Source organism: Armigeres subalbatus, chromosome 1, assembly GCF_024139115.2.
Source record: "Armigeres subalbatus isolate Guangzhou_Male chromosome 1, GZ_Asu_2, whole genome shotgun sequence".
Taxonomy (NCBI): domain Eukaryota; kingdom Metazoa; phylum Arthropoda; class Insecta; order Diptera; family Culicidae; genus Armigeres; species Armigeres subalbatus.
The window spans coordinates 24,677,335-24,701,578 of record NC_085139.1 but is presented as its reverse complement, the minus strand read 5'-3'; the positions used below and the strand labels follow the sequence as shown (position 1 = coordinate 24,701,578).

Below are 24,244 nucleotides of genomic sequence, written 5' to 3'. Positions count from 1 at the left end.
AAACCGCTTCACCCTTGCTGCTACTTGTCATGCTCCATCATACCAATCTTCCAATCTGAGTTATTATAATGACCTTAATCATATCTTTGCCTGAATTCAGCTCAGAATTGCCCATTTTGGAGTCAACGACATTGTGGCAACAATCGGACTGACAGAACGCAAACCAAACCGAAACAAGTTTACGCACCCATCATGCGAACTATTAATGGCTGTAGCGAGCAACACCAAACGGGACACACGCAGCAACCGCACTGCTATCGAATTCGATTGCAATGATAAAAGTTAATGGTTTAATTTGACTGAACTGAAACTCTTCGAGAATTTCAAATGATTTTTAGCTTAAAACGTGGACGCTTTTACAGTAAATGCTACTAAAACGGTAGAATATTGCACCAATGACAAATGGTTACTGCAAATTAAAGCTTTAGAAGAAGAAGGTCAGCAATGCAGAATTACGGACACCAAACTATTCTAAAATCTTTACCAAGATACGTTATCAAATTATACTTGACAATCCTAGAAATATCACCACGTTTCAAAATTGGAGCTTAATTGGAGAACTGATCGGATGCAAAAATGTGATACTGGTAGAGCAACAACTGTTATCAGCACAGATAGCAATTTAATTTTAACATTTTCGAACGACATTTTAATTGCTTATCCGGAAACGAAATCGATCGAAACACAATACAGTGAAACCTTGATTATCTATATCGAGAAAGGAATCAAGTATTGAATTGAGGAGTGAGACCCTCGCCTCGTCAAGCAATGTGCACATGTCAATCCGGTTCTTTTGTGGATGTAATAATCCTTTAACGGCTCATTGCCTTCATCATTGTCAAATCGACTAACTTGGGCTATCAGCTGATTCCAACGTGAAAAAGAGAGACATTTAGAATTGAAATCACTATTGGGCACCACCAATTTCAACCCAGCGAACCATTTTACATCGGTCAATTTCCGCACGTGATCTTTGCGAAGCAAGGATGAAGGCGCAGAGCGAACGAATCCAGTTCGTGAGGGCTTGTGGTGGGATTGTTTCGTCGTCGTCGCTCTCGTTGCTGTCGCTAGCAATGCGAAGAATTCGTTAGGACAATTTCATTCAGTATAAAATGTGAAAATTGTTCTTCGTTAGACACAGTTCGATCAGTTCTTTTGCTAAGCTAGCACTAGCAGTTCTTATTCCAAAAAATGGCATTCAAGGTAAGTTTACAAACAAACGGAAGCGAATTTTTGGTCTCAACACAAAATGTTTTCCTTAGATTGTGACTTTCCTCGCCCTGGTGGCCGTTGCTCGCGCTGGAGTTCTCGCGCCTGTTGCCTACTCGTCCCCTCTAGCCTACGCCGCTCCAGTTACCAAAGTGCTTGCTGCCGCTCCAGTTTTGCACAAAACCGTCGTTGCCGATGAGTACGATCCTCACCCACAGTACTCCTTCTCCTACGGAGTCTCCGATGCCCTGACCGGTGACCACAAGTCCCAGCAAGAGTCCCGCGACGGAGATGTCGTCCATGGATCGTACTCGCTGGTCGATGCTGACGGTTTCAAGCGTACCGTCGACTACACTGCTGATCCGGTGCACGGATTTAACGCTGCTGTCCGTCGTGAACCACTCGCCGTCAAGACCCTCGCCCCAGTCGTAGCGACCAAGACCGTCGTGGCCCAGCCCGCCTATGCTCTCCCGGTGGCTAAGACTCTGGTATCGCAACCAGCTTATGCCAGCTACGCCGCCCCAGCTTACTACCACTAAACGGTGCAAAAAGTGTGTTTTCTAGTCTGACTGTTGATCGAATGTGACCTGTTTAAATTATCGCAAAATAGATTGTTGAATAGATGAAATTACATCCAAAAAACTACACCTTCCTGTCTAGTTTTGTTCATCTCGAAGAAAGTAGCCATCGTAATTGTCTTCAATATCGATTGTTGATTAACTCCATCATTGAAATTGGGGACTCTTGGGAAAAGAAACAATGTTTTGATAATTCTTAAGTGCTTTGCGGTTCGGGCGTACATGCATCTGTAAACAAACATTTGGATTATCGTTTTCGGCGGTAACTGTGACTTTTATCTCAGAAAAATAAATTTCTGTATCTGACAGAGGAAAGCTTAATACCTCAGATATACATTGGTGTTGTTTTGTTCGGAATTTACATTCTAAGTGTTTGTTTACAAAAGCATGTACGCCCCAATTGAAAATCATTTCTGAAATACAATGGCCAGTTCCGTAATCTTCGATCTTTCTTTGGGCCATTATGTACGTTATGCCTAACACGCCTTAACCTGACGGGGTAAACCTCCTAGTTTTATTATGTCGATAATTTGGGCTTACTGCTGTTTTTGGTCAGATAATTGCTCTATCAGCTTTCTATGTTTGTTGGGATACTCAATGGTTTGTTCTTATATAGCTTATATTGGGATACTCGATATATAGCAAGATAAATTTGGCTGTTACACCCTTTTCAAATGTTGGTCTAGAAATGCAGTAGAACCTGCAGAAAATGATCAAGTGTTTCCAAGTGTTTCAGATGCAAGCTTTTAACGGATGATTCCCTCGGGGACTATATCCGGTTCAGGTTCAGGTTCAGGGACCATTTTCACTAACTTTTTTTTTCCATATACGAAATGGAAAAGGAAGTGAAAAATAGAAAGAAACAGAAAATACAGATGAAAAGAAGAATGGAACAAGTTTATGGGGAAGAAGCCCTAGATGAGGACTTCAATATGCAAAAAGCCAAACACAGAGTATACTAATCTAAGCTAAATCTTGAATATTCGATGTTTTCTCTTGGGTCTATATAGTTTGGTAAAGCTTTAAACGAGGCAGTCGTCTGAAAACATATTGAGTACAAGCAACTGCATGGAGGGATTTCAGTGATGATGGCAACTGATCTTTTATTTGCGTAGGTTTATTTAATCTTTCAGAAAATCGTTAAACTTTCTAGAAAAGGGATTTTTAGAAATGTTCTGGCCTTTCTAATGATCCTTACTCCCTATCTATTTGAACATATGCATGCTAAAGCTGCTTAAAAAAGGAATTCATAAAGTTTTACTTTTATTAAATCGGCAACAAAAATAGGTTGATTTTAAGAATATCCCAGCTCTTATCATGTTATTTGTTGTGAACCTGTATGAAAGTAAGGGGCGCCCAATAACGGTTTCGCCAAGGGTGCTGGAAGTCCACGATACGGCTCTGGGTGTAGAAGAAGGTGAACGATGTGATACTGAATATCAAAAACCACGACGACTACGAGGAGGAGGAAGACAATTGTTCCAAGCAGCAGTCGGAGTTCGGCAGCAAGTATGTATTATGACTTGAAGTCTTTGGTGTTGGACAAGATCAAGAAACTGTCATAAGACGAGTTTAGTACTTTCCATTTAATTCCACCACGTTTTGTAATCTTTGTTGGTGGAATTAAATGGAAAATAGGTACTAAACTCGTCTTATGGCAGTTGAAGACATTCCACTAAAAAAGCTAACATAATTTTTCTCAAATTCAAGTTCGAGAAACCGCTGGCTCTCAACCAATCAACATGAAATATGGAAGCATTGCATCCAGCAACCATGGAGCGTATGCGACTTTCAACGGCATCATCGTGTTGCAAAACTTCGACGGTAAAATCAATGATTGGCTGAGCTTCCGTGACCTTTTTGTGTAGCTTATACCTACATAAGGAGGACTTACCGGGGTTGGAAAAGCGTGCATGGCATGCGAGGCAAAGCCTGTTGTGGATCCATTGGTGATAAAAAAGGGAAGCGATACAATGATTGCCACCAGCTGAAGTTGGCCTTATAGACTAAGCGCTACTCTTATACCATCAAGAGTCTGACGGATGTCCTGTAGTGTAGAGTCAATTGTTTTGCTGATAAGACCTCCGGTTCCTAGGTGGAACCTCCTCCGGCAAACAAGGCAGCGTTATGCCACTCGAGCTACATCACTGTTCAGCGGGAGCTTTGACGCTGTGTGCGCATCCCGATCGTGACAGTGTTATGATGCCAAGGATTTTGCTGCAACTGTTTCAAGCATGAATATCGAGTGATAGTTTGCTCATCCCGATATACGTGCCGGAGTTGCAAGATTAAGCCGTCAAGCACTACACCTTGGTTTTCTTCCGACAAAGAAAATAGGAAATTAAAAGTAAGAAAATAAACGTGAAAAGTGATACTGATAAGTGAGAAGCTTTGAGGGATGGGAAGTAAGTGAGAAATGGCAATTTGAGAGTGCATGATTTTGTAGACTAACATTATTTTAAAGAATTCGCATAATGTGTCTGTTGAAGGAAGGCTTATTTTGTGAGATACAAACCACGATGGTATCTAAAAGTGCATGGTACGGTAGGAATTGTCTTCTCAATGTTTGTAACAAAATCATGCACGAGGAGCGAGGTAAAAGAATCGCGTCGCAAGTAGTTAAAGTTAATAAAAGTAATGCAGTGTAATGCGTGAAAAGTGAGATGAACAAAGAAAAATTCGAATATCGAGACGTGAGGTCGGAGTGCAAGATGAGAGAGAGATCTTTTTTTCTCCTTCACTAGTGTTATGAAATGCAACTGTTCAATAGGATTGCTTGTTCTGAAAAAGTAGAAAAAAAATAAGCCAGTTTGGTCCATATAAAAAATGACCGAATGTGAGTCACTATGTCTACGATAAAAGGACTCATGTGCGGCCATATTCAAGGTGCACACTGGGGAAAATCAATTTCAAAGGTGGAAAAAATTTTAACTTTCTTTAAAAACAACTAACAGAGGAGATCAAGATCAAATGACATGTGAAAATAGAGAAGTGGAGAGTGTGAAGCTAAACGCGAGAAGTGAGAAATTAGATGAGAGACGCAACAAATAAGGAGTGAGAAGTAAGAAGCAAGACAAACTAATGCACACAGCATAGAACTTATGTGATAAACTTATTACCCAATAAAAAAATCACAAAAATAAAGACAAAAAAACACAGTATAGAATGACAAGTTGAATTATTTGTAAACACATTGGAAGCACACACTTTCGGTTGCTCTAATCATTCAGTTCGAAGGTTTGCTTATAGCCCGTTTTTCCATTTTATAATTGAGGGGGTTAGAAGCAAAGGGGTGTAAGTGACATTTTTGTCAAAATTGAGTTTACTGTATCTAGACCAACATTTTAAAATGGCGTAACAGCTAAAATTTATTCCTTCTGATTCTTCATCCTCGTATATACCCGATCAGCAATGCCCAACAAAATTATAACAAAGGGAGTTATTTATTTCAGAAAAATATTGTAACAAAATGTGTTATAAATTTGGCTGGTTAGGTTTAAAATAACAAAAATTATATCAAAAATCCCTCTAGCTGTAACACAATGAGATCAGAGGCTGATACATTCAAATAAACATTATAACAAACGTTGATATAATTATCCTGTAAAAAATCTACTTTTAAGGTTTAAAATGTTCTATTGGAGATCATTTTTCCATACATTTTTGAGGGGGTGAAAATGGCGATTTGTATGGAATTTGCACTAAAATAACTCCCCCGATAGATCATTTTAATTTACCCATGAAATGAAAAAGGCAAGTTCGTATTTTCACGTCGTAGGTATTTCATAGATTTTTATTAAATACCATTTTCTCACAGAGGCACCGTGGAGGTTATTACTTAAAATACCATGCGCTTGATCCTTGATCAAATCCAAATGAAGAACAAGTTTGACCTATTTGGGCAAAAAGGGGGAAAACTTTTCCTTAAAGTTCGGAATGGATCCTAAATTTTCTATGAGATGGTTTTTTCAACTGTTTTGCCTGAAAATGCGGTACGTAATTGTTGAAAAATTTCATTTTTGTATTACCCACACCCATATATTTTTCAAACACTTTTCGTAACATATAGAAATATGGTTTAAGATCATTTGGCAGAATGCTATTTGGAGGAAAGGGTAATTTGGCTGAATGCCGTTTAGCCGAATAGTTGAAAAGGGTTTCTTTATTAGGTGAAGCGGGAAGCAGAGATGCATCCTGAACAGAACATGAGCCAAGAGCGTGCCTTGGTGTTCTAAGTTTTGAACTCTGAACACAGTTCAGTGTGCACTGGGTTGGTACGCAAGCAAAACGATCACGGTAACTAAGATTCCTTAGATTTGGAACTATGCAAAAACATACGAGCATGCTTGATTTCTATCCGTTAGATGCCCACGTGTTCCATTACTAGCCGAAAAATGAGTAGCATGCCAGCGCTTGAGTTTGTTTTCCTAGGATACAAGTTGCTAAGTTAGGTCAGTGCTCTTGAACAATGTGCAGTGTTCAGAACTTTTTGAACACGAACACGCGTTCTCGTGTTCAGATGCATCTCTGGCGGGAAGTGATATGTTCGAAGTAAATAGTGAAAAGTGAGAAATGAGATGTTTGAAGTGAGTACAGAGTAGTCAAAAGTGAGTTCTGAGATGAAGAGTGAGAGATGATAATTGGGATGTGGAAAGCGGGATATTAAGAAGAAAGAAGCGAATAGTGAGATATAAGAAAGAAGAAAGAAGATGGAATAAGGAATATGGAAAAAGTAAAAAAATGAATGAGAAAAATAAGGAAAAAGGAAATAGAGAAGAGAAAGATTAAAAAGGAGAGCAAATGAAGAAGAAAGGCCAAAGATTGAAGTAAGAGGAAGGAAAAGAAGAGCAACTATGAAGGAAGAAAGGTATAGGCAGAATAAGGATGAAAGAAATAAGAAGAAGAAAAACCCAGATTAATCCACCTAGCGGTGATGAAGCCTTTCTCGTGTGGTAAAAAAAATAGTATTTTGGGCGAAATTTTGGGCATTATTTCTGAGCCCATAGTCCGATCCGGCCAATTTTCAATAGGAAATAATGAAACAAGATTCTGCGTCGAATGCAACCTGTTGCGAGGAAATCGGTTGAGGGTTAGTGCTTTAAAAGTGAGCTAGACTTTTTTACGCGCTTTTTTATGAGAAAAGTATTTTGGGCCATAACTTCTAAGCCCATTGTCCGATCCGGCCAATTTTCAATGGAAAACAATGGGGCAGAATACTGCGTCGAATGCAACTCGTTGTAAAGGAATCGGCCAAAGGTAAGTACAAAAAAGTGAGCTAGACTTTTTGCTCTTTTGAATGCGCATACACATACACACACACAGACATCACTTCAATTCGTCGAGCTGAGTTGATTGGTATATAACATTATGGGTCTTCGAGCCTTCTATAAAAAGTTTGTTTTTTGGAGCGAACATATAGCCTTTACGTATACTTAGTATACGAGAAACGCAAAAAAGGGAGAATAACAAAAAACAAGAAGAGAAAAAATGAGAAGAAAGTTGGAAAGGATAAATATTAAGTAAAAAAATTAAAATTTCACATCACTTTTCTTTTCTCCTTGGCTCAAACTTCTTACTTCTCATTTCTCACTTCTCTCTTCCCTCTGTTCATTTCTCTTTTCACAATACTCACTCCTCATTTCTCACTTCGCACTTCTCCCTTCTCACTTATCATTGTTCACTTTACATTTTTTGTTTCTCACTTCTCGCTTCTCATTTTTTTCCCACTTTTTTCCTTTCACTATTCATTTTCACTTCTTTTTTTTCACTTCTCACTTTTCACTTTCACTTTTTACTTCTCACCTATCACTTTTCTTTTCTCACTTCTCAATTCTTACTTCTTATTTTTCACAATTTATTTTTCATTTTTTACTTTTCACTTCTCACTTCACATTTTTCACTTCGAATTTCTCACTTCTCACTTCTCACTTCCTACTTCGTACTTCTCACTTTTTACTTTTCACTTCACACTTCCTACTTCTCAGTTCTCACTTCTAATATTTATCATTTCCCAATTTTTATTTTTCACTTTTTACTTATTTCTTCTCACTTATCACCTCACACTTTTCACTATTCATTTCTCACGTCTCACTTATCAATTTTCGTATTTCCTATTTCTCACGTCTATCGTATTTGCTATCAGATGTGCTAATGGTACCCTCACTTCTCGCTGCAAATTTCATATAATTCTTACTACTCAGTTCTCATTACTCACAATATAAGTTTTTTTTCAACTTTTCGGCCAAACGGCATTCGACCAAATGACCCGACATTGTGTATATTGTGCATGTGAACTGATTCTGACAACATCGAGTTAGCGAGGTGAAAATTCTTTTGAAAATTACTTCGACTTAGAGAATATCGAGTAAGGGAGGTATCGACTTACGTAGGTAACGCAGTATGCTAAATTCAAGGGACATTCAATTTCATCGACTAAGGGAAAAGACTGAGGGGATTAGTTACAGAACAACGAGTTAGGGAGAGTTCACTGTAACTGAGAAATTTAAATTGAATTCCAGGAGCACTTCTCATAGTAGTTCTACAGTGGTAGATTTGAAAGGGGCCGGGAAGGCGGCATGGACTCGGCCCTCATGAAACCATTTGCACCAAAACCAACCATCAGCTACAGATTCAGGGACTTCCACTAATTGTCGGCTCCCTAACGATTAAATTTTGAATACACTTCCCAGTCAACACAAGATCGTATATGATGCTGTATAAGATGCTAACGTGGAGGCGATATAGATACTTCCCCATATAACATGTGCGTATATCGCCTCCACTTTAGCATCTTATGTTGCATTACATACGATTTTGTGTTGTCTGGGTTATAGCCGACTCGCATCTTAGTTATTAATTGAGAACTTTTTATGCAAACCAAATAACTGAATTTCAGTCCATAGAAGTCGAGAAAATTTCTAACCCGAATAATCCTCTCAACCGGACCGAGAATCTATTCCGTCACCCGCGACTTGGTAATGCCATGCCTTTACCGTCAACTAGCATTGAAAAACACTCAAAATCTCTGCGATGTTGGAGATTTAAGTACAATTTAACTCTTTGCTGAAAATTAAATATTATGTCTATTATTATGCCTGAAACAAAAAAACCGCTGTCCAATTTTTTTTGTTAAATATCTTGGCTGTGCACAGCACATGTGTCGAAATGGACAAATTGATATGAAATTTGCGAAAAAAGAATTCACGTGTCTTGGAGGGACTCGAACCCTCAAACTCCTACTCTCTAGATAGGCGTGATAACCCTTACACAACAAGACCACTTAAAGGTCATGTTTGCGGAAAGGCCATCAGAAACCGAGTATCAACCTCCACCGCGGTTAGTTCTTTTTTGCAAATTGATTATCTTTCGGATGCTTGATATGTCCAATCTTCACATGTGCTTTACTGTTGTATATCCACAGTCAAGCGAGCCCACTTTGTTTATTATTCGAGAGCATCACACTCTATGCCCCCAACAACGGACTGGGCGGATTTGTATAGAGTGTGAAACAATCACATTCTGCTTTAGCCAAGCAAGCCTACTGATCAATCTTGAAAAACAGGCGAGCACAAAAACAGCACTGCTGCTGTACGTCAAACAAGACCGAAAATGTCAAGGAAGCATTTTCCATCTATCATTAAATTTTAAATTAAAAAATGTTCCTAGCGACTTTTGATACGAGCTTGAGCTTGAGCTTGAGCTTGATTGACTGCTCGTAGTTGCTACTCCATTATGACCAGATCAGCTGTTCTTGCACAGGGAACCAACAGATGTTTGCTTGGGACTAGCACACATCTTCAATGTACAAGTACTGGTGATCTCATTTGTTAGATCATACTGGCGCCTGCCACGTCAGAATGCAAGTCAATATAGGGAAGGGGAGGAAATGATGATGCAATCACTCGCCCACTGCAAGCCGAATATACCTCTGCACTTGCCACGAGTTCATGCGGAATTTGTTGGAATTTCTGGGTTAGGTTGGAGAGGAAGAGGTCCGTCTTGGTTAACGAGCTGCCAATGTGATAGATAGGAGAAGGTAACTGATGGAATTTCTAATTGGATGTAGGAAACGAGCTCTATTATTCATTTCCAATTCTAGCAGATTACTGATAGAATACCGTGCGGGACCGAAATCCGTACAGCACCGAAATCCGTCCACCTCATGAGATATCAATAAATTAAGAGAGGTTAAAAGTAATTAATGTAGGAATAATTAATCTTATTCTGTTCAGATACTTGACAGTAAGCTTTTAGGGCATAGAATTGGAAAGAAGGCTTTGAAATTAAAACAACAAAAATCAAAAACAAATCTCCACCCACCAAACGCGGAGTTTGTGCCGCCATCTTGTTTTCGGGTAGAGCATAATTGCACCAAAAGTAACTGTGTTTTAATTGCTAATTGCAAATCATTACATAAGATAAGCGGAATACAAATCGACGGGATCGCTTCTCAAGGTGCATATCGAACTATTTACAGTGGTAGTTTAGTCAATCAGGTTGTTTCAATTTAGATATTTAGTTAAGAAATAGCTGTACGGATTTTGATCCTTTGATTCGAAATCCGTCCACGGTGGACGGATTTCGAGTCAGGAGTAGTTGATTTAATTCATTATTTTATCATGTTTTTCGTAGTTTTTAATGAGTAAATGTGAAACACTTCAAAGGTAGAAGCCTTCATGCGCCTGTGTCAATGACAAACGTTTTATTTACATTCTATTCCTATTTTCTAATGACTTTTTCATATACGAAGGTGCTTAAGTGTACGGATTTCGATGCCCCACGGTACTCAAGTTGAAGGTATAGGAATAGTAATGGAAACGGTATGGAAGTCCATTTCCAGTTCTAGCGATTGCTAGAACATGAGAAATAAAGAGAAAGATACAAAGTAGGAGAATGGAACGGACCTGGGATTGAATCCACGACCTCCTGCGTATGAGGCAGAAGCAGTAGCCATATGACTACCAAGCCCGCTTGTTCCTAGCGACTTTTGATACGGAAGTAAAACTGACGCGTTCAGGATGATTAACTTCATCGTTCTCTGGAAGAAAATCGAATATCGATTCTTCATTTTAGGACCCAATTGTCTAACTGATAACCACGTAGACCAGGCCTGCCCAACCTTTTCACGCCACGGGCCAATTTGTAGAATTCACACTTGCTGGCGGGCCAGAAAATATTCGGTACATAACTTTTTTTAAATTTTCAAAATTATCAGTGTTTTTTTTTTCATTATCTAAGAAACTAAAATCGATCGTTGCATGAGGAATCCATTTGAAACATTTCAGGTAAATTATTCAAATCGGTAAACGGTGTTGATAAAATGGGAATTTCGTTACTTTACCAGCATATTTGCATGAACTGTTTTCAACGGGATGAGAGAAATGTACCAGATTTCAGCAACCCACTGTGCCAAAGTGCTTCATGTTCAAGTCATTGAGATGTTTGGCGATATCTGCTAGAAAAGCCAAGTCACTCATCTATTCAGGATCATTCAGCTCGAGTAGTGGTTTTCCTTTGTCTTGTAAAAATAGTTCCATTTTCCATTCGAAAAAAAAATATCTCTCAAGCATGGTATTGGTGAATATGCAGTATGGCAGGAAATATCATCATATCTTTGTGATTGCTTTTCCATGCTTAGAATTGTCACAACGCCATTGATATTTCTTGTCATTGATTGCTGGTGCTGCATCAATAGTAAGGTTACTTAAGTTTTCCAAGGAGAAAAATAGTTCCTTCGCACAGGTCTTATCAGCCCTCAGGGTTTCCCGTTAGTTGTTCCCTGCATAGGGTTCGAAGCTGCCAATTTCTCCTTCATTCGAAAATGACTATCAATTCCTCTTATGAACACAGCCAATTTTGCCACGTTTCTTTTTATCTTTATTAGAGAAGCTTGGAGCCCTGGGCTAACTCACCTCTACGCCACGTTTTTCACGTCAGTATTTTCATCATTTGCGAGAGAATTTCACGTAACGTAGCTTTCAAATTTTCTACGAGAACTTTTAATTTTCACCGTGTTCCGCGCAAACTAATGCTTCTGAAGGAGGCTATTTCCTTGAGGCGTACAATGTTGTAAGCAAGAACCGAAATACTTGCCAAAATCCTACTATAACAGCAAAACTGGCCCTTACTGCATTTTCTGACTTCGTATTTTCTTGAGTGAAGAGAGTTGTTGTTTCTAAAATCCATTGTACCAATAATTTAAATCAATGAATGTAAATTTAAATTGATTGAGCGCCCTACCTTTGAAGTTCTACCAACTTTTGTTTCGTACCTGAGCCTTCTCAAATATCATATTTCATAGAATGCTTGGATTCAGATTTTATTCTTTCAATATACTGCCGTGAATCGCATATCTGTCCCATCTTTGCTGGGTTTCCTATTCATATGGGACAAATATGCGATTCACGGCAGTATAGCAAACCGGTCTTCCTTTTTTCAACGGAACGTAAACTACTCGTGCCAATCTTTATTGGAAACGTTTCAAGCTTTGCTTTAAAACTTACGTATTAAACAATGAATAATAAAAAGGAGCTTCCCGAGCCAGCTAGAAAAACTGGCGGGCCGCATCTGAGTTTATTTTTCTTATGCGCCACGGGCCACAAAAAATGGAGCCGAGGGCCGCATCCGGCCCGCGGGCCGTACGTTGGGCTGCCCTGACGTAGACCATTTTTCGGTGATTGTTACACGCTCTCAGTCTCCCTCGTAAATCTAAAAATACCTTTTAAGACCCTCCCTGCTTTAAAAGTTTAAATAGAATGTCATAAATATAAAATAGTATAGTACATGGTACTCCAAAATGTTTTAATATTGCATTAAACAAGCTTATCAAGAATGGTAGGTATCAATTTTATATTTTTCATTACCAAGCATGGTGATAAAAACAAAAGAAGACTTCTTGTATTTTAGAACTGAATAAATATGGAATACGAAAAAAAAAATATTTATTTTTCATGCACTTGATTCGCTACAAATATATACGCGATTGCATCGTCAGCTGCAATCAGTTTGGAGAGGAAACTGAGCGGCATAGGGGTCGTGCACTAATTACGTAAGCACTTATGAGGGGAGGGGGGCCGGCCATTTTCTTACGTTCCATATAAATAAAAATTGATTTGCATGGGAGAAATCTTACATGGGGGGAGGGGGTTTGAAAAATCCAGTAAAATTGCTTACGTAATTAGTGTACGGCCCCATACGATTTTCACGAAACATGCGAAGAAGGATATCAAGTTGTAGGAGTTTACAAATACGGAATGTCCATGTCCTTGGTCGGTTTCATGAACATATAGATAAACTGCATACAACTGCAAAAACTGCAAGAAAAATAGCCCAATGAAACCGTTTACACCACACACACGAATGTTTTCGTTACCTATCCAGCACCGAGTTGTAACACAGAAATGAGAAAAAATCGCTCTCGTCGTTTGCCTACCTATTCGAAAGAAATTATTCTTAATATCCATGAGAAATTCTCCTGAATTTCCAAGAGAATTTCATATAAAGCCTAAGGAGGTTACTGAGAAATGTGCAAACGGTTTTTTGTTCCATAAATGAATTTAATCTACTGTCTTATTTGGACTCAATTTTGTTTCACTCTTTTACTGTATTGTGCAGAGGTGCAGAGATCAATGTTCGCCTAATTTTTTTTTACGGAAAAATCAATTTACAGATCAAGCACGTGTTTTAACAATAACCAGCATGGAACTAAACATACCGCAAATAACAATGAACAAGCGTACAACAACACTCACGTGAAAAACCTTCCGAAACCATCTCATTCACAAATCTTACATCCCAGTCAACGTTAAACAAAACATAAAAAAATACTACGAAAACAGCACGTTCCATTGCACGCGCTGAAGAACCATGCTCGCTACTACTCCATTCAAGTGCATTGCCATCCAGTATTTCATCATCATCATCATCATCATAAACCATCAGTGTCAAAGCCCCGGCCATCTGATCTCATCGTAGCTAAACTATCCACAATATGTTACTGGGCTACTGGCTGTGGCCTGACGCCGCCGCCGCCGAAAAATGCCTAAAGCTAAACTTCACACGCATTCAGTGTCTTTTTTCCGCTCACTTATGATTATTTAGATGGGTATCCAATATCCATTTTGCGATTGAGTGGCTAATAGACTGGACCGGTGCCGAATAAGCATTGGAACTAATTCACATATGTTCCAAGTCCTTGCAGCAGTCTAAGGTGCGCGTTGCAATGGACTTGGTACATATATGCACCCCTATTAGGTGGATCGTTCCAATCCAACACCCCGCGGTTGCGGGCACGCGCGTTCTTCGTTTGAACCAGTTTCTTTGCCAGCGAGAAGAACGCACACGTTCAGCCCGCCACCCCAAAGCTGAATGGAGTGAGTGATTAGTGTATTATAAAACTGACACCGCACCAAGTCGGCAAAAGGTGAGCAAAAAAATTAGATTTAAAATATCGTGCTATTAAGATGCTTAGGCGACCGAAGCCATGGCTCCGTTGACGCCCTTACACGGATTTGAACTCGGCTGACTTCGTTGCCTGTGCGGCTCAAGAACAAGCTGGGAGGGAAGAAAGAGAAGGACGGACATGAAACCGGAAAACCAAATGCGCGGTGCGATCTAAAATTTGGCTTACCACTTGGTATAAATTGGCCGAAATCGTTTGATTAGGACACAGTTCAATCGATTGTCCAGTGCTGTAAACAACATCCCTTTTTCAAATCAAAATGGCATTCAAGGTACGATTGTTAAAGTGTGACAGTTCGTAACTCTAAAGTGATAACAGAGAAGAGATAAGTGATTGATAACATTTTGTGTTTTTGTTACAGTTCTTGACCTTCTGCGCCCTGGTGGCCGTTGCCCGTGCTGGAGTTCTCGCCCCAGTTTCTTACTCTGCCCCTCTGGCCTACGCCGCCCCAGTGACCAAGGTCGTTGCCGCTGCTCCAGTTCTGCACAAGACCGTCGTCGCCGATGAGTACGACCCGAACCCCCAGTACTCCTACAGCTACGGAATCTCCGATGCCCTGACCGGTGACCACAAGTCCCAGCAGGAATCCCGCAACGGAGATGCCGTCCAGGGATCTTACTCGCTGGTTGATGCCGATGGTTTCAAGCGCACCGTTGAGTACACCGCTGATCCAGTCCATGGATTCAATGCCGTCGTCCACCGTGAGCCACTGACCACCAAGGTTGTTGCCCCAGTTACCAAGGTCGTTGCCGCTGCCCCAGTCGCTTATGCCGCTCCAGTCGCCAAGGTCGCCTATGCCGCTCCAGTCGCCAAGGTCGCCTATGCTGCCCCAGTCGCCTACGCTGCCCCAGTCACCAAGTACGTCGCTCAGCCAGCCGTCTACGCTGCCCCAGCTGTGACGAAGACCGTCGTAGCCCAGCCAGCCTACGGAGCCTATGCCTACCACCACTAAGTCAATCGATTCTGAACATGTCACCACCCTACCTGAAGCTCCCCTGTATATAACCGAATAGATTAATTTCTGATTATAAACCAAAAATACACATACAGAAGCACAAATATGCCTGACTTTTTTTGTTCGAGTAAAACCAACTTCCTGTTGCTGCCTCGACGCTGAAGAAAAATCCTTTCCAATCCAGTTGGATGATGGAATGTCACCGTCGTTGCGTCGTCAGTGCCAACCAAAGAACCAGTTCTCGTTCACACCCGGCGAGCACGGCAATAACCATAATCCATCAAAAAGGCTGAAAATGTGACGAGCTTTTTGAGGTTCTATTTTTTTGCTGTTATTGTCCCATACTATCCGGTTAATTGACTGGTTGCCTTGCTGCTTCTGAATCCCATACCTGTATAAAATGTGATGAACAGCTGCAGCAGCGGCCCCGGCGTAAGCGCAAGTTGGGGTTCCGCAGCATGGTTATTAATAAATGCAATCAAGTGGCCGTAAAATGAGTGCGAAAAATGCGATTCCCCTGCTCGTAGAGGTGTAGAGCGTTGCTGTACTGTCACGGACATTTTAATTTAGCAGTAGCAGATTTTTTACCTTTGCAGCGGATTGATTCGGTTGTTTTGAGTGTACCTGTAACGAGAAAAATATGTAAAGTTAATTAGTGAAATTATATCGTGAACTTGGTAAGTGAGTGATTGATTCGGGTCAATAAATTATTGAGAATAATTGGTTCGATTCAGAAAATTTATCCTAGGAAAAATATGTGTTGATTTATCGGCGGTACAAAGACGGCAGCCATGAAATGTACCACTCTCGATATTTCAATGATCTACGAATATTCCCAAAAGAAAACTCCTTCGGAAAGCTGTTCAGGACCTCTACTATGATTTCCTGCAGATTTTTTACAGAATTCTTCTAAAAAAAAGAATGTGTACCTAAATATGTGCTGAGTATCTCAATAAGGCCGTTAGAGTTACAAATCTATACACATAAAAATGAATTTCTGTCTACGAAGAAAACTACTGAACCGATCGGCGTGAAAATTGGTACGCAGTAGTTTTTGGAGCCGGGAAAAATTCTTAAGATGGTTCGAGAATCGTCCCCGCTCTAGAAGGGAGGGCTCCCATACAAATGAAACACAAATTTCTGCATTACTCGAGAACTAAACAAGCAAGATTGAAAAATTTGGAAAAAAAAATGTTGAGGAACTCATCCTTTATTATTCAATACCTAACTATAATTATATATACGTAACCGTGATTTTGAATAATTCGATGAACAGAATGAAATGGAATTACTTTATTTATTGGTGAAATGTTTCGGATCCAGGAAACTTGTAACCTTAGAATCAAGATGGGACATTAACTACATACAGAAGCCATAATGAAGGCAACAGCTATTAGAAGTCGGTAATGGATCAAGCCTATCCACAATTTGGTGAGCCAGTTCCATTTATACTGTTGAGCCTTGTTTGTGATTTTTGATTTTTTGAAATTTGTTAGAAATTGTGTTAATTATGTAGTGGGGTCGATTGTAATGTTCAATCATAAACTATGGGTAAAACGGCATTGTAGTCTTATGTAATCGAGGCGAGTTTTATTAGTCGTCCGACATTTCCACACGGGATGTAACACTTATCCCGTGTCGAAACGTCGGGTAGGACTAGTTTCGATTGGATGAGACTACGTTACCATTCTACTACTGATTCAATTTTATGAGAAAATGGCTGATTATGAATACAAACTTTCGTCATTGGGAGTGACAAGGGTATGCTTGGGCTAAATGAATACAAATGATTTCCAGCTGCATTAAACGACTTAACAGTTTTGATTTGAGACCTATATACTACACACGTAAGCTTCAAGTGTCGGTGCTAGTGACCTTGAAGCATGATGAAAACTTGTTTCTGTTTTCTTATCTGATGTTCTGATTTGATCATTTAACTTTCATAAGGCTTTGTACAGTAGATTTTTAGTAAATCTATAAGAAGAACAAATGATCAAGATTCGAAATAAAGACTGTTCGCGGTTTTATTTTTATTTTACTTTTTTTTGGGAAAAAATCATTTATTTTAATACACATAGTTAAGTTTGCCATTTTTAGGGTGTTTTTTTAATATTGCGAAAAAAAGATTCAGCCGATGGGACTTGAACCCACACACTTCCATAGAGTACACGGACGCTGGGACGGGACTTGCAAAGAGGAAAAAATGTAACTTCATCTGCAACCAGCAAGCGCTGTCACGAATTGTCAGATGCAACCAGCAACTTTTTGTGTGAAAGTATTGGTATCTCTCAAAAAGTATTCCGAATGATTTTGTTTTACGAGTACTTTTTCACTTTGAAACGTATTCTAGAATAGCCGGACAGCTTAATATTGCACAGTTATGAATACGTGTTTTATTCCCGATAGGAAAATCTCTTTAAAAATAAGATTATAAATCCGTAAATTGCAAACACTTTTATTGCGCTCAGAAGATTCTACCCGGGATTTAGGTGAAACACTCAAGGAAGCAGTTGAGAATCGATGATCAACTGTGATGAAAAGAAGAACAAGTGTCAAAACAAGGAAAAAGAAGCCGTCTTTGCAGGTCTCGTCTCAGCACGGACGTATTACCAATTATACAACAGCAGCCCTTGCGAGAAGTTGTTCGATAACCAGCTAATAACGATGGGACATCAGTCAATCTGCTTTGGCAACATTTCACACCTCTTATCTCTACCCAACTATCCCAAGTAACATTTTTAGTTTTATAACACTCTTGAAGACCAAGATTTACTCTACAAGAGTGTGATAAAACCTGTATAAAATTAAAATGTTACTAGGGATGTGTATCAGAATTGAACAACAGTCGGTTGCGTTTCAATCACAAACATGTGCTTCTATTTGTCGTATTGAGGCGAGTTTGCTTCTGCAACGACAATAGAGGCGCGCTTGCCACCGAGCGTCCGACCAGCTGTGGTGTGTGATACTGCTGGATATCATCGTTTCTCTTTTTCTTGATTGATGACTTGTGAGGGAAGTCAGATTTTTACTTTTTTGACGTAGGACTTACGTCTTTCTTTACTATCTTCTTCTTCTTATTGGCATTACATCCCCACACTGGGACAGAGCCGCCTCGCAGCTCAGTTTTCATTAACCACTTCCACAGTTATTAACTGCGAGGTTTCTAAGCCAGGTTACCATTGTTGCATTCGTATATCATGAGGCTAGCACGATGAAACTTTTATACCCAGGGAAGTCGAGACAATTTCCAATCCGAAAATTGCCTAGACCGGCACCGGGAATCGAACCCAGCCACACTCAGCATGGTCTTGCTTTGTAGCCGCGCGTTTTACCACACGGCTAAGGAGGGCCCCTTTCAGGTTATCATTACCATTGAAATAAGGCCAATACAAAATACAAATACTTAAAAACTATTTTATCTCCACCCCCCTTCCTCGGATTTTTTTTTCCAAAAACCAATATTTTGAGGGGGCAATAAAATAAAATTCGGATAGTTTTAAGGATTTTCAAAACAGTCTTTTACAAATTGATTTTTTTTTTCATTTTAATATTTATTTTTTATTATCCCCCCCTCCTTCTTGACTTTTCGGAGACCAGTAGGACTAAATCTTTATTAAATATTTGTAACGGCCTAATCTTGAAAAAAAATTTAATTTGATTTTGTATTTATTGCATACATTTGTGATGGATTGGACAGACATCTCTGAAATCGTCCTGAAGATAAAATTATTTACGCTAATGTTTTTTATTTAGGAACCGTTAATATATTTTTATGTTTTCATTTATTTCATGTGTCTTGTTTCATACTTTCTATTCATTTTATAGATTTCATTTTCAATATTTATTACGATCAATGTTTTGTTTTGTATAATGCTTTTCAGCCTTTGACTACATATGTTAAAATTGTCAATGTCGTGTCAGGGGGAGACGGCTGCATCCGCATCAGCCATCTCCAGCTGCTGCTCGATTCGCAGCAGCTTGGAAGCTTTACTACTTCCCGCAAAATGCATTACAAAACTGAAGGCTAATGATTTTTTTACATAGTTATAAACCGATCTTCAAACATCCAAACAAGTAATTCGAATCTCCAACCAAATCATTAACAACAATCTACCCAACTCTCAACTTCCTTTTCTTACACTTTGTTTACAACACTGAACTCAAGTCAAATACTGCTCTCGGAATATAGTCAGGGGTAGAGCTTACATGGCTCTAGAACATCAATCTCTCACTAGTCAAAATAATTTTCAAAATCAATCTCTCATCAAAATCAGAAAAAAAAAATCATTAACTAGATTCTACGCAACTCTTTGCTTACTTATTCCTACTCTTTGTTTACATTTTCTAACGCTGAACTCAAATAAAACACTGATCTCGGAATGCAGTCATGGATAGAGCCAACTAGGCTCTAGAACATCAATCTTGCATCAAAATCAGAAAGAAAATCATTAACAGCATTCTACGTAACATTTTGCTTACTTATTCTTACTCTTTGTTCAATACTTAACTCAAGTAAAAACTGATCTCGGAATGCAGTCATGGATAGAGCTTGCCAGGCTCTAGAACATTAACCACGCATCGAAATTAAAAAAAAAATCATTGACAACAATCTACGCAACTATGTGCTCACTTATTTTTACTCTTTATTTACATTTTCTTTTACTGAACTCAAGTCACACGCTGATCTCGGAATGCAGTCATGGATAGAACTTACCAGGCTCCAGAATATTAATCTTGACATCAAATCATAAATTATTCTCTACGCTGATCTCAAATATGTCGTAATGGAAAGAGCTTATCAAGCTCAGTGATACCCCCTCGGGGGAATGATTGTTTACCCTCTCAGGGGAATGATTGTTCATCCTATCAGGGATACCCTCTCGGAGGAATGCTTATGTACCTTATGTACTACTAATTATCCACACTTTGTTATACGTGAAATCTATAAATGCAATCAACTAAGTTAATCAGCGCACAAATAAATATTCTCCATGCGATATACAAATAATATCTATGTTCAAATAAATTTTCTGTTTGTCTCGAATAAAAAATTTACATTTACATTTTCAAAAAAAAAATTTCTTTAATTTCACATTCTATTTCTGCAAACATTTTTTTTTCAGTGTCACAAATGTCACAAACGAAACTTTCACAATTTTGCTTTCTCCGTGTTTTTTTTTTTTCAAACAAAACAAGCACAAGCGATCCCGATTTGTTTTTTCTTATTTGTTTCACCACACTTTTTCGCGACCGAGCTTGTAATTTCGGGAGCGCAACTGATCACAATGTACCGACTTGGCCATTGTCATGTCCGGGGAAGACAGCTGCATCCGAATCAGCCATCTCCAGCTGCTGCTCGATCCACAGTAGCTCGGAAGCACTACTACTTCCCGCTAAATACATCACAAAACACATTTGGCACTCTTGACCAATGTATATGCCCTCTTATTCAGTTTGTATATATTTTTTCATACCCATCTCAATTCGTACATTTTTAATGTAATGTAATTTATTTGCCATTTCATTATCCCCTTCATCTGTAAAAGCTGTTACGGTTCCGAGAGTTTTCCTAAGCAGGTGAGAGGACAGTTAAAATATAAAAACACTTGTAAGGAGGTGGCCAGGTGTGTGAAGAAAATCGAGAACTAAACAAGCAAAGAAATCCAAATGGCATGCGAAAAAAAGAAGTTTTGACGTTTGCTCTGTCAAAAGAAATAGAACCGTAAAGCAAATGTTAACACTTGTGACAACAAAATTTGTCAAAGAATGTTTTAAAAACCTTCAAAATTTTCAGAAAATTTCTTTGTTCTTCTAACTCACGAACGCTTGGACCGATTTTCAAGATTTCCTCACGGATCGATTCGTCGGGGGCTCAGCTTGGTTTTTATGTAAATGAAGATAGACATTTGTAATGGGATAGTTTGAAAACCATGAATATGTATGAAGTTGGTGAGTTGCGAAGAAATCCAAAACAATCGATGCAAAATCGATCTAGAGTGCTGCGCAGCTAATAATTTTGCGTTGCATTTGACATTTACCCACCAAAAGCAAATGCCCAACCCGGGTAAGGCTAGTAAAGTATTTATTCCTGTCATTTTAAAATGTTCTCTGATAAATAAGAAAATTCTTCAGAAAAGTTACTGTAGTACCCGATTTTGTCACTCCAGATTTTGTTAACCCCCGATTTTATCACGTTTCCAATCCGATTTTGTCACCCCGAAAAAATATTAGTTGTTCTTTTTATTTTTTTAAAAAATACTGCAACAACAATGATTTTCATAAAAATTACTTTCACCACCTGTGGTTTATAATGAATAGTTCCTGAGTACCTACCTGTAAAGAATTTTGTAAGCCTTTTCAACAAGAAAGAGTTCCGTTAACGCATGTTGCCTTTGCAAGACATAAACTGATTCATATTTAAGAAACAAATAACAAAATTGAAAATATTTTTTTTACGATTTTGTCACATTTCCTATTTTATCATCCCAAAATTCAGCAGGGTGATAAAATCGGAATATTATTTCTCAAGAGCTATTCTGGAATTTTATTCAAAAAACAGTTAAATTTGAGAATATCTCCAAGAACTTCTTTGCAAGTTTCTTTTAAAACATTTGGAATTTCCCATGGAATTACTTCGATATTGTTTCTGGAAACCAGCTTGAGTTCATTGAATAATAAGTACTCAAACTCACTAGCTTTGACGTGTATACAAGTTTGATAAGTTTTGTAAATGGCTTCAAACTTTACCAAAAGAACGTTATAACATCCAATACATTTTTCGAACTAAATCCGTGCATCTATACACATCGAGTTTTCAAACATATTTTTTGACCGGCTAGGCAATTTTGCTGTACAGTTCATTTGGCCTGAAAAGGTCATTTGGCCGAACAAGTCATTTGGCCGAACAAGTCATTTGGCCGAACAGGTTATTTGGCCGAGTAGGTCATTTAGCAGAACAAGTTATTTGACCGAATAAGGCATTTGGCCAAAAAGTCTCACTTCTCCCTTCTCAATCATTATTACTCATTTCTCACCACAAAAAGTGAAAAATGAGAAATTTGAAATGATGAGTGAGAAGAGAGGCGTCTTTCTTCTTAATTCCCTTCCTCCCCTTTTTCACAGTGGAAAGCGATTAGTGAGAAATGCGGAGTGAGAAGTGAGTCGTCTCTTTTCTCCATTCGGATTATTCATTTCTCACTTTTCACTGTGAAAAGTGAGATGTTCGAAGTGAGTGGTGAGACGTCTCACTTCTTACTTTGAACAACTCACTTTTCATAGTGAGTAGTGAGAACTCACTTTACACTACTCATTCCTCATTTTTCTCTGTGAAAAGTGAGAAGGGCGAAGTGAACTTCACTTTTTCCCTTCTCACTTCCTACTTTGAAAAGTGAGTAGCGAAAAATGTGAAGTTAGACGTCTCACTATCACTTCCCGCTAATCACGTCTCACTTTACACTTCTTACTATGAAATATGAGTAGTGCGAACTGAGAATTGATACGTCTCATTACTTTCTTCGCACTGTGAAATGTGAGTAGTGCGAAGAAAGAAGTGAGACGTCTCACTACTCTCTTCGCACTTCTCGTTTCTCACTTCTTATTTCACACTTATCATTTCTTACAGTGAAAAGTGGGAAGAGCGAAGTAGGAAGGGAGACACCTGTATTCCCACTCATCATTTCTAACTTCTCGTTTCTCACTTTTCGCAGTGAGTAGTAAGAAATGATGATTGAGCAGCGAGTAGTAAGACTTCAAATATCTTTTTGGACAAATGACATACACTGGCATTGCATAATAAAGTGCCCACTTGCCGTTTTTCATACAAAATGGTCAACTTTGGAGCTGTAGATCTCGGTTATCCGTGAACCGGTTTTGCTGAAAATTTGACCACGGCCCAGTTGTAACTTGAACTTCACCATACCCAAGTTTTGGCCTTATTGATTCACAGGGAAACACTTATTGCAGTAATACAAATATGAATTTCCCGGCAAAAAACATATTTTTGCCTTTCTCGTATACTACACTACTAACCACACATATTTATTGAAAAAATCCATTTTACTCGCAACAAGTTGAATTCGACGCAGGATACTCTACCATTGTTTCCTATTGAAAATTGGTCAGATCGGACTATGGGCTCGGAAGTTATGGCCAAAATGCCACTTTTTGATAGAAAAAATGAGTAAAAAAATTTCACTCATTTTTCAGGCACTTATCCTTATGGGCCAAACACAATTGGTACGTTTGCGTGCGTTTTGACGTTTTAACCACTTTTTTTATAGAAAAAATGAGTAAAAAAATGTCACTCATTTTTCAGGCACTTATCCTTAACCGATTTACTCGCAACGAGTTGCATTCGAGGCAGGATACTCTACCATTGTTTCTTATTGAAAATTGGTCAGATCGAACTATGGGTTCGGAAATTATGGCCAAAATACCACTTTGTTATAGAAAAATGATCGACGCAGAATACTCTCCCATTGTTTCCTATTGAAAAATGGCCAGATCAGACTATGGGCTCGAGAGTAATGGCCAAAATACTATTTTTGTAATGCACGAGAAAGGCACCATCACCGCTAGGTGGATTAATCAAGGTTTTTTAAATATCTTGTCTTCTATAGGTCGTAGACTGATGAAATATTCAGCAAAAATGCGTATTCTGACAATACAAAAAAGTTACAGAAACTAAGGTTTGGCAAAATTCAAGTTGTACCTGAGCTCTGGTCGAATTCAGTCACGAGCAACCGAGATCTAGAGCTCCAAAGTTGATTATTTTGTATGAAAAACGGCAAGTGGGCACTTTATTATCCAGGCCAGTGTATTCGGCCGAATGACTTGTTCAGTCAACTGGCCTATTCGGTCAAATGGCCTATTCGGTCAAATGGCTTATTCGATAAAATTACCATTTCGGCCAAATGACTTTCGGTCTAATTGTCTGTTCGGCCAAATGGTATATTCGGCCAAACAACTTTCGGCCAAATTCCCTTTGGCCTAATGGTTTTCCTGGTTCCCCCTTTAGAAGAAGATAAAAAAGTACTGTAAAAG

General features: G+C 38.9%; 3 protein-coding genes across 6 annotated transcripts in view; 2 read left to right on the top strand and 1 right to left on the bottom strand.

Moving 5' to 3' along the window:
• LOC134222808 (papilin) overlaps nt 1-24,244 on the bottom strand; it is a 386,402-nt gene that overhangs the window by 219,002 nt on the left and 143,156 nt on the right. The gene's annotated exons all lie outside the window — the stretch shown is intronic.
• Nucleotides 1,055-1,854, top strand: LOC134222862 (larval cuticle protein A3A-like). Its single transcript, XM_062702010.1, has 2 exons — nt 1,055-1,203; nt 1,263-1,854. The coding sequence occupies exons 1-2, from the start codon at nt 1,192-1,194 to the stop codon at nt 1,746-1,748; spliced, it is 498 nt and encodes a 165-aa protein (XP_062557994.1). The 5' UTR covers nt 1,055-1,191; the 3' UTR covers nt 1,749-1,854.
• LOC134222855 (larval cuticle protein A2B-like) lies at nt 14,360-15,306 on the top strand. Its single transcript, XM_062702003.1, has 2 exons — nt 14,360-14,518; nt 14,609-15,306. The coding sequence occupies exons 1-2, from the start codon at nt 14,507-14,509 to the stop codon at nt 15,197-15,199; spliced, it is 603 nt and encodes a 200-aa protein (XP_062557987.1). The 5' UTR covers nt 14,360-14,506; the 3' UTR covers nt 15,200-15,306.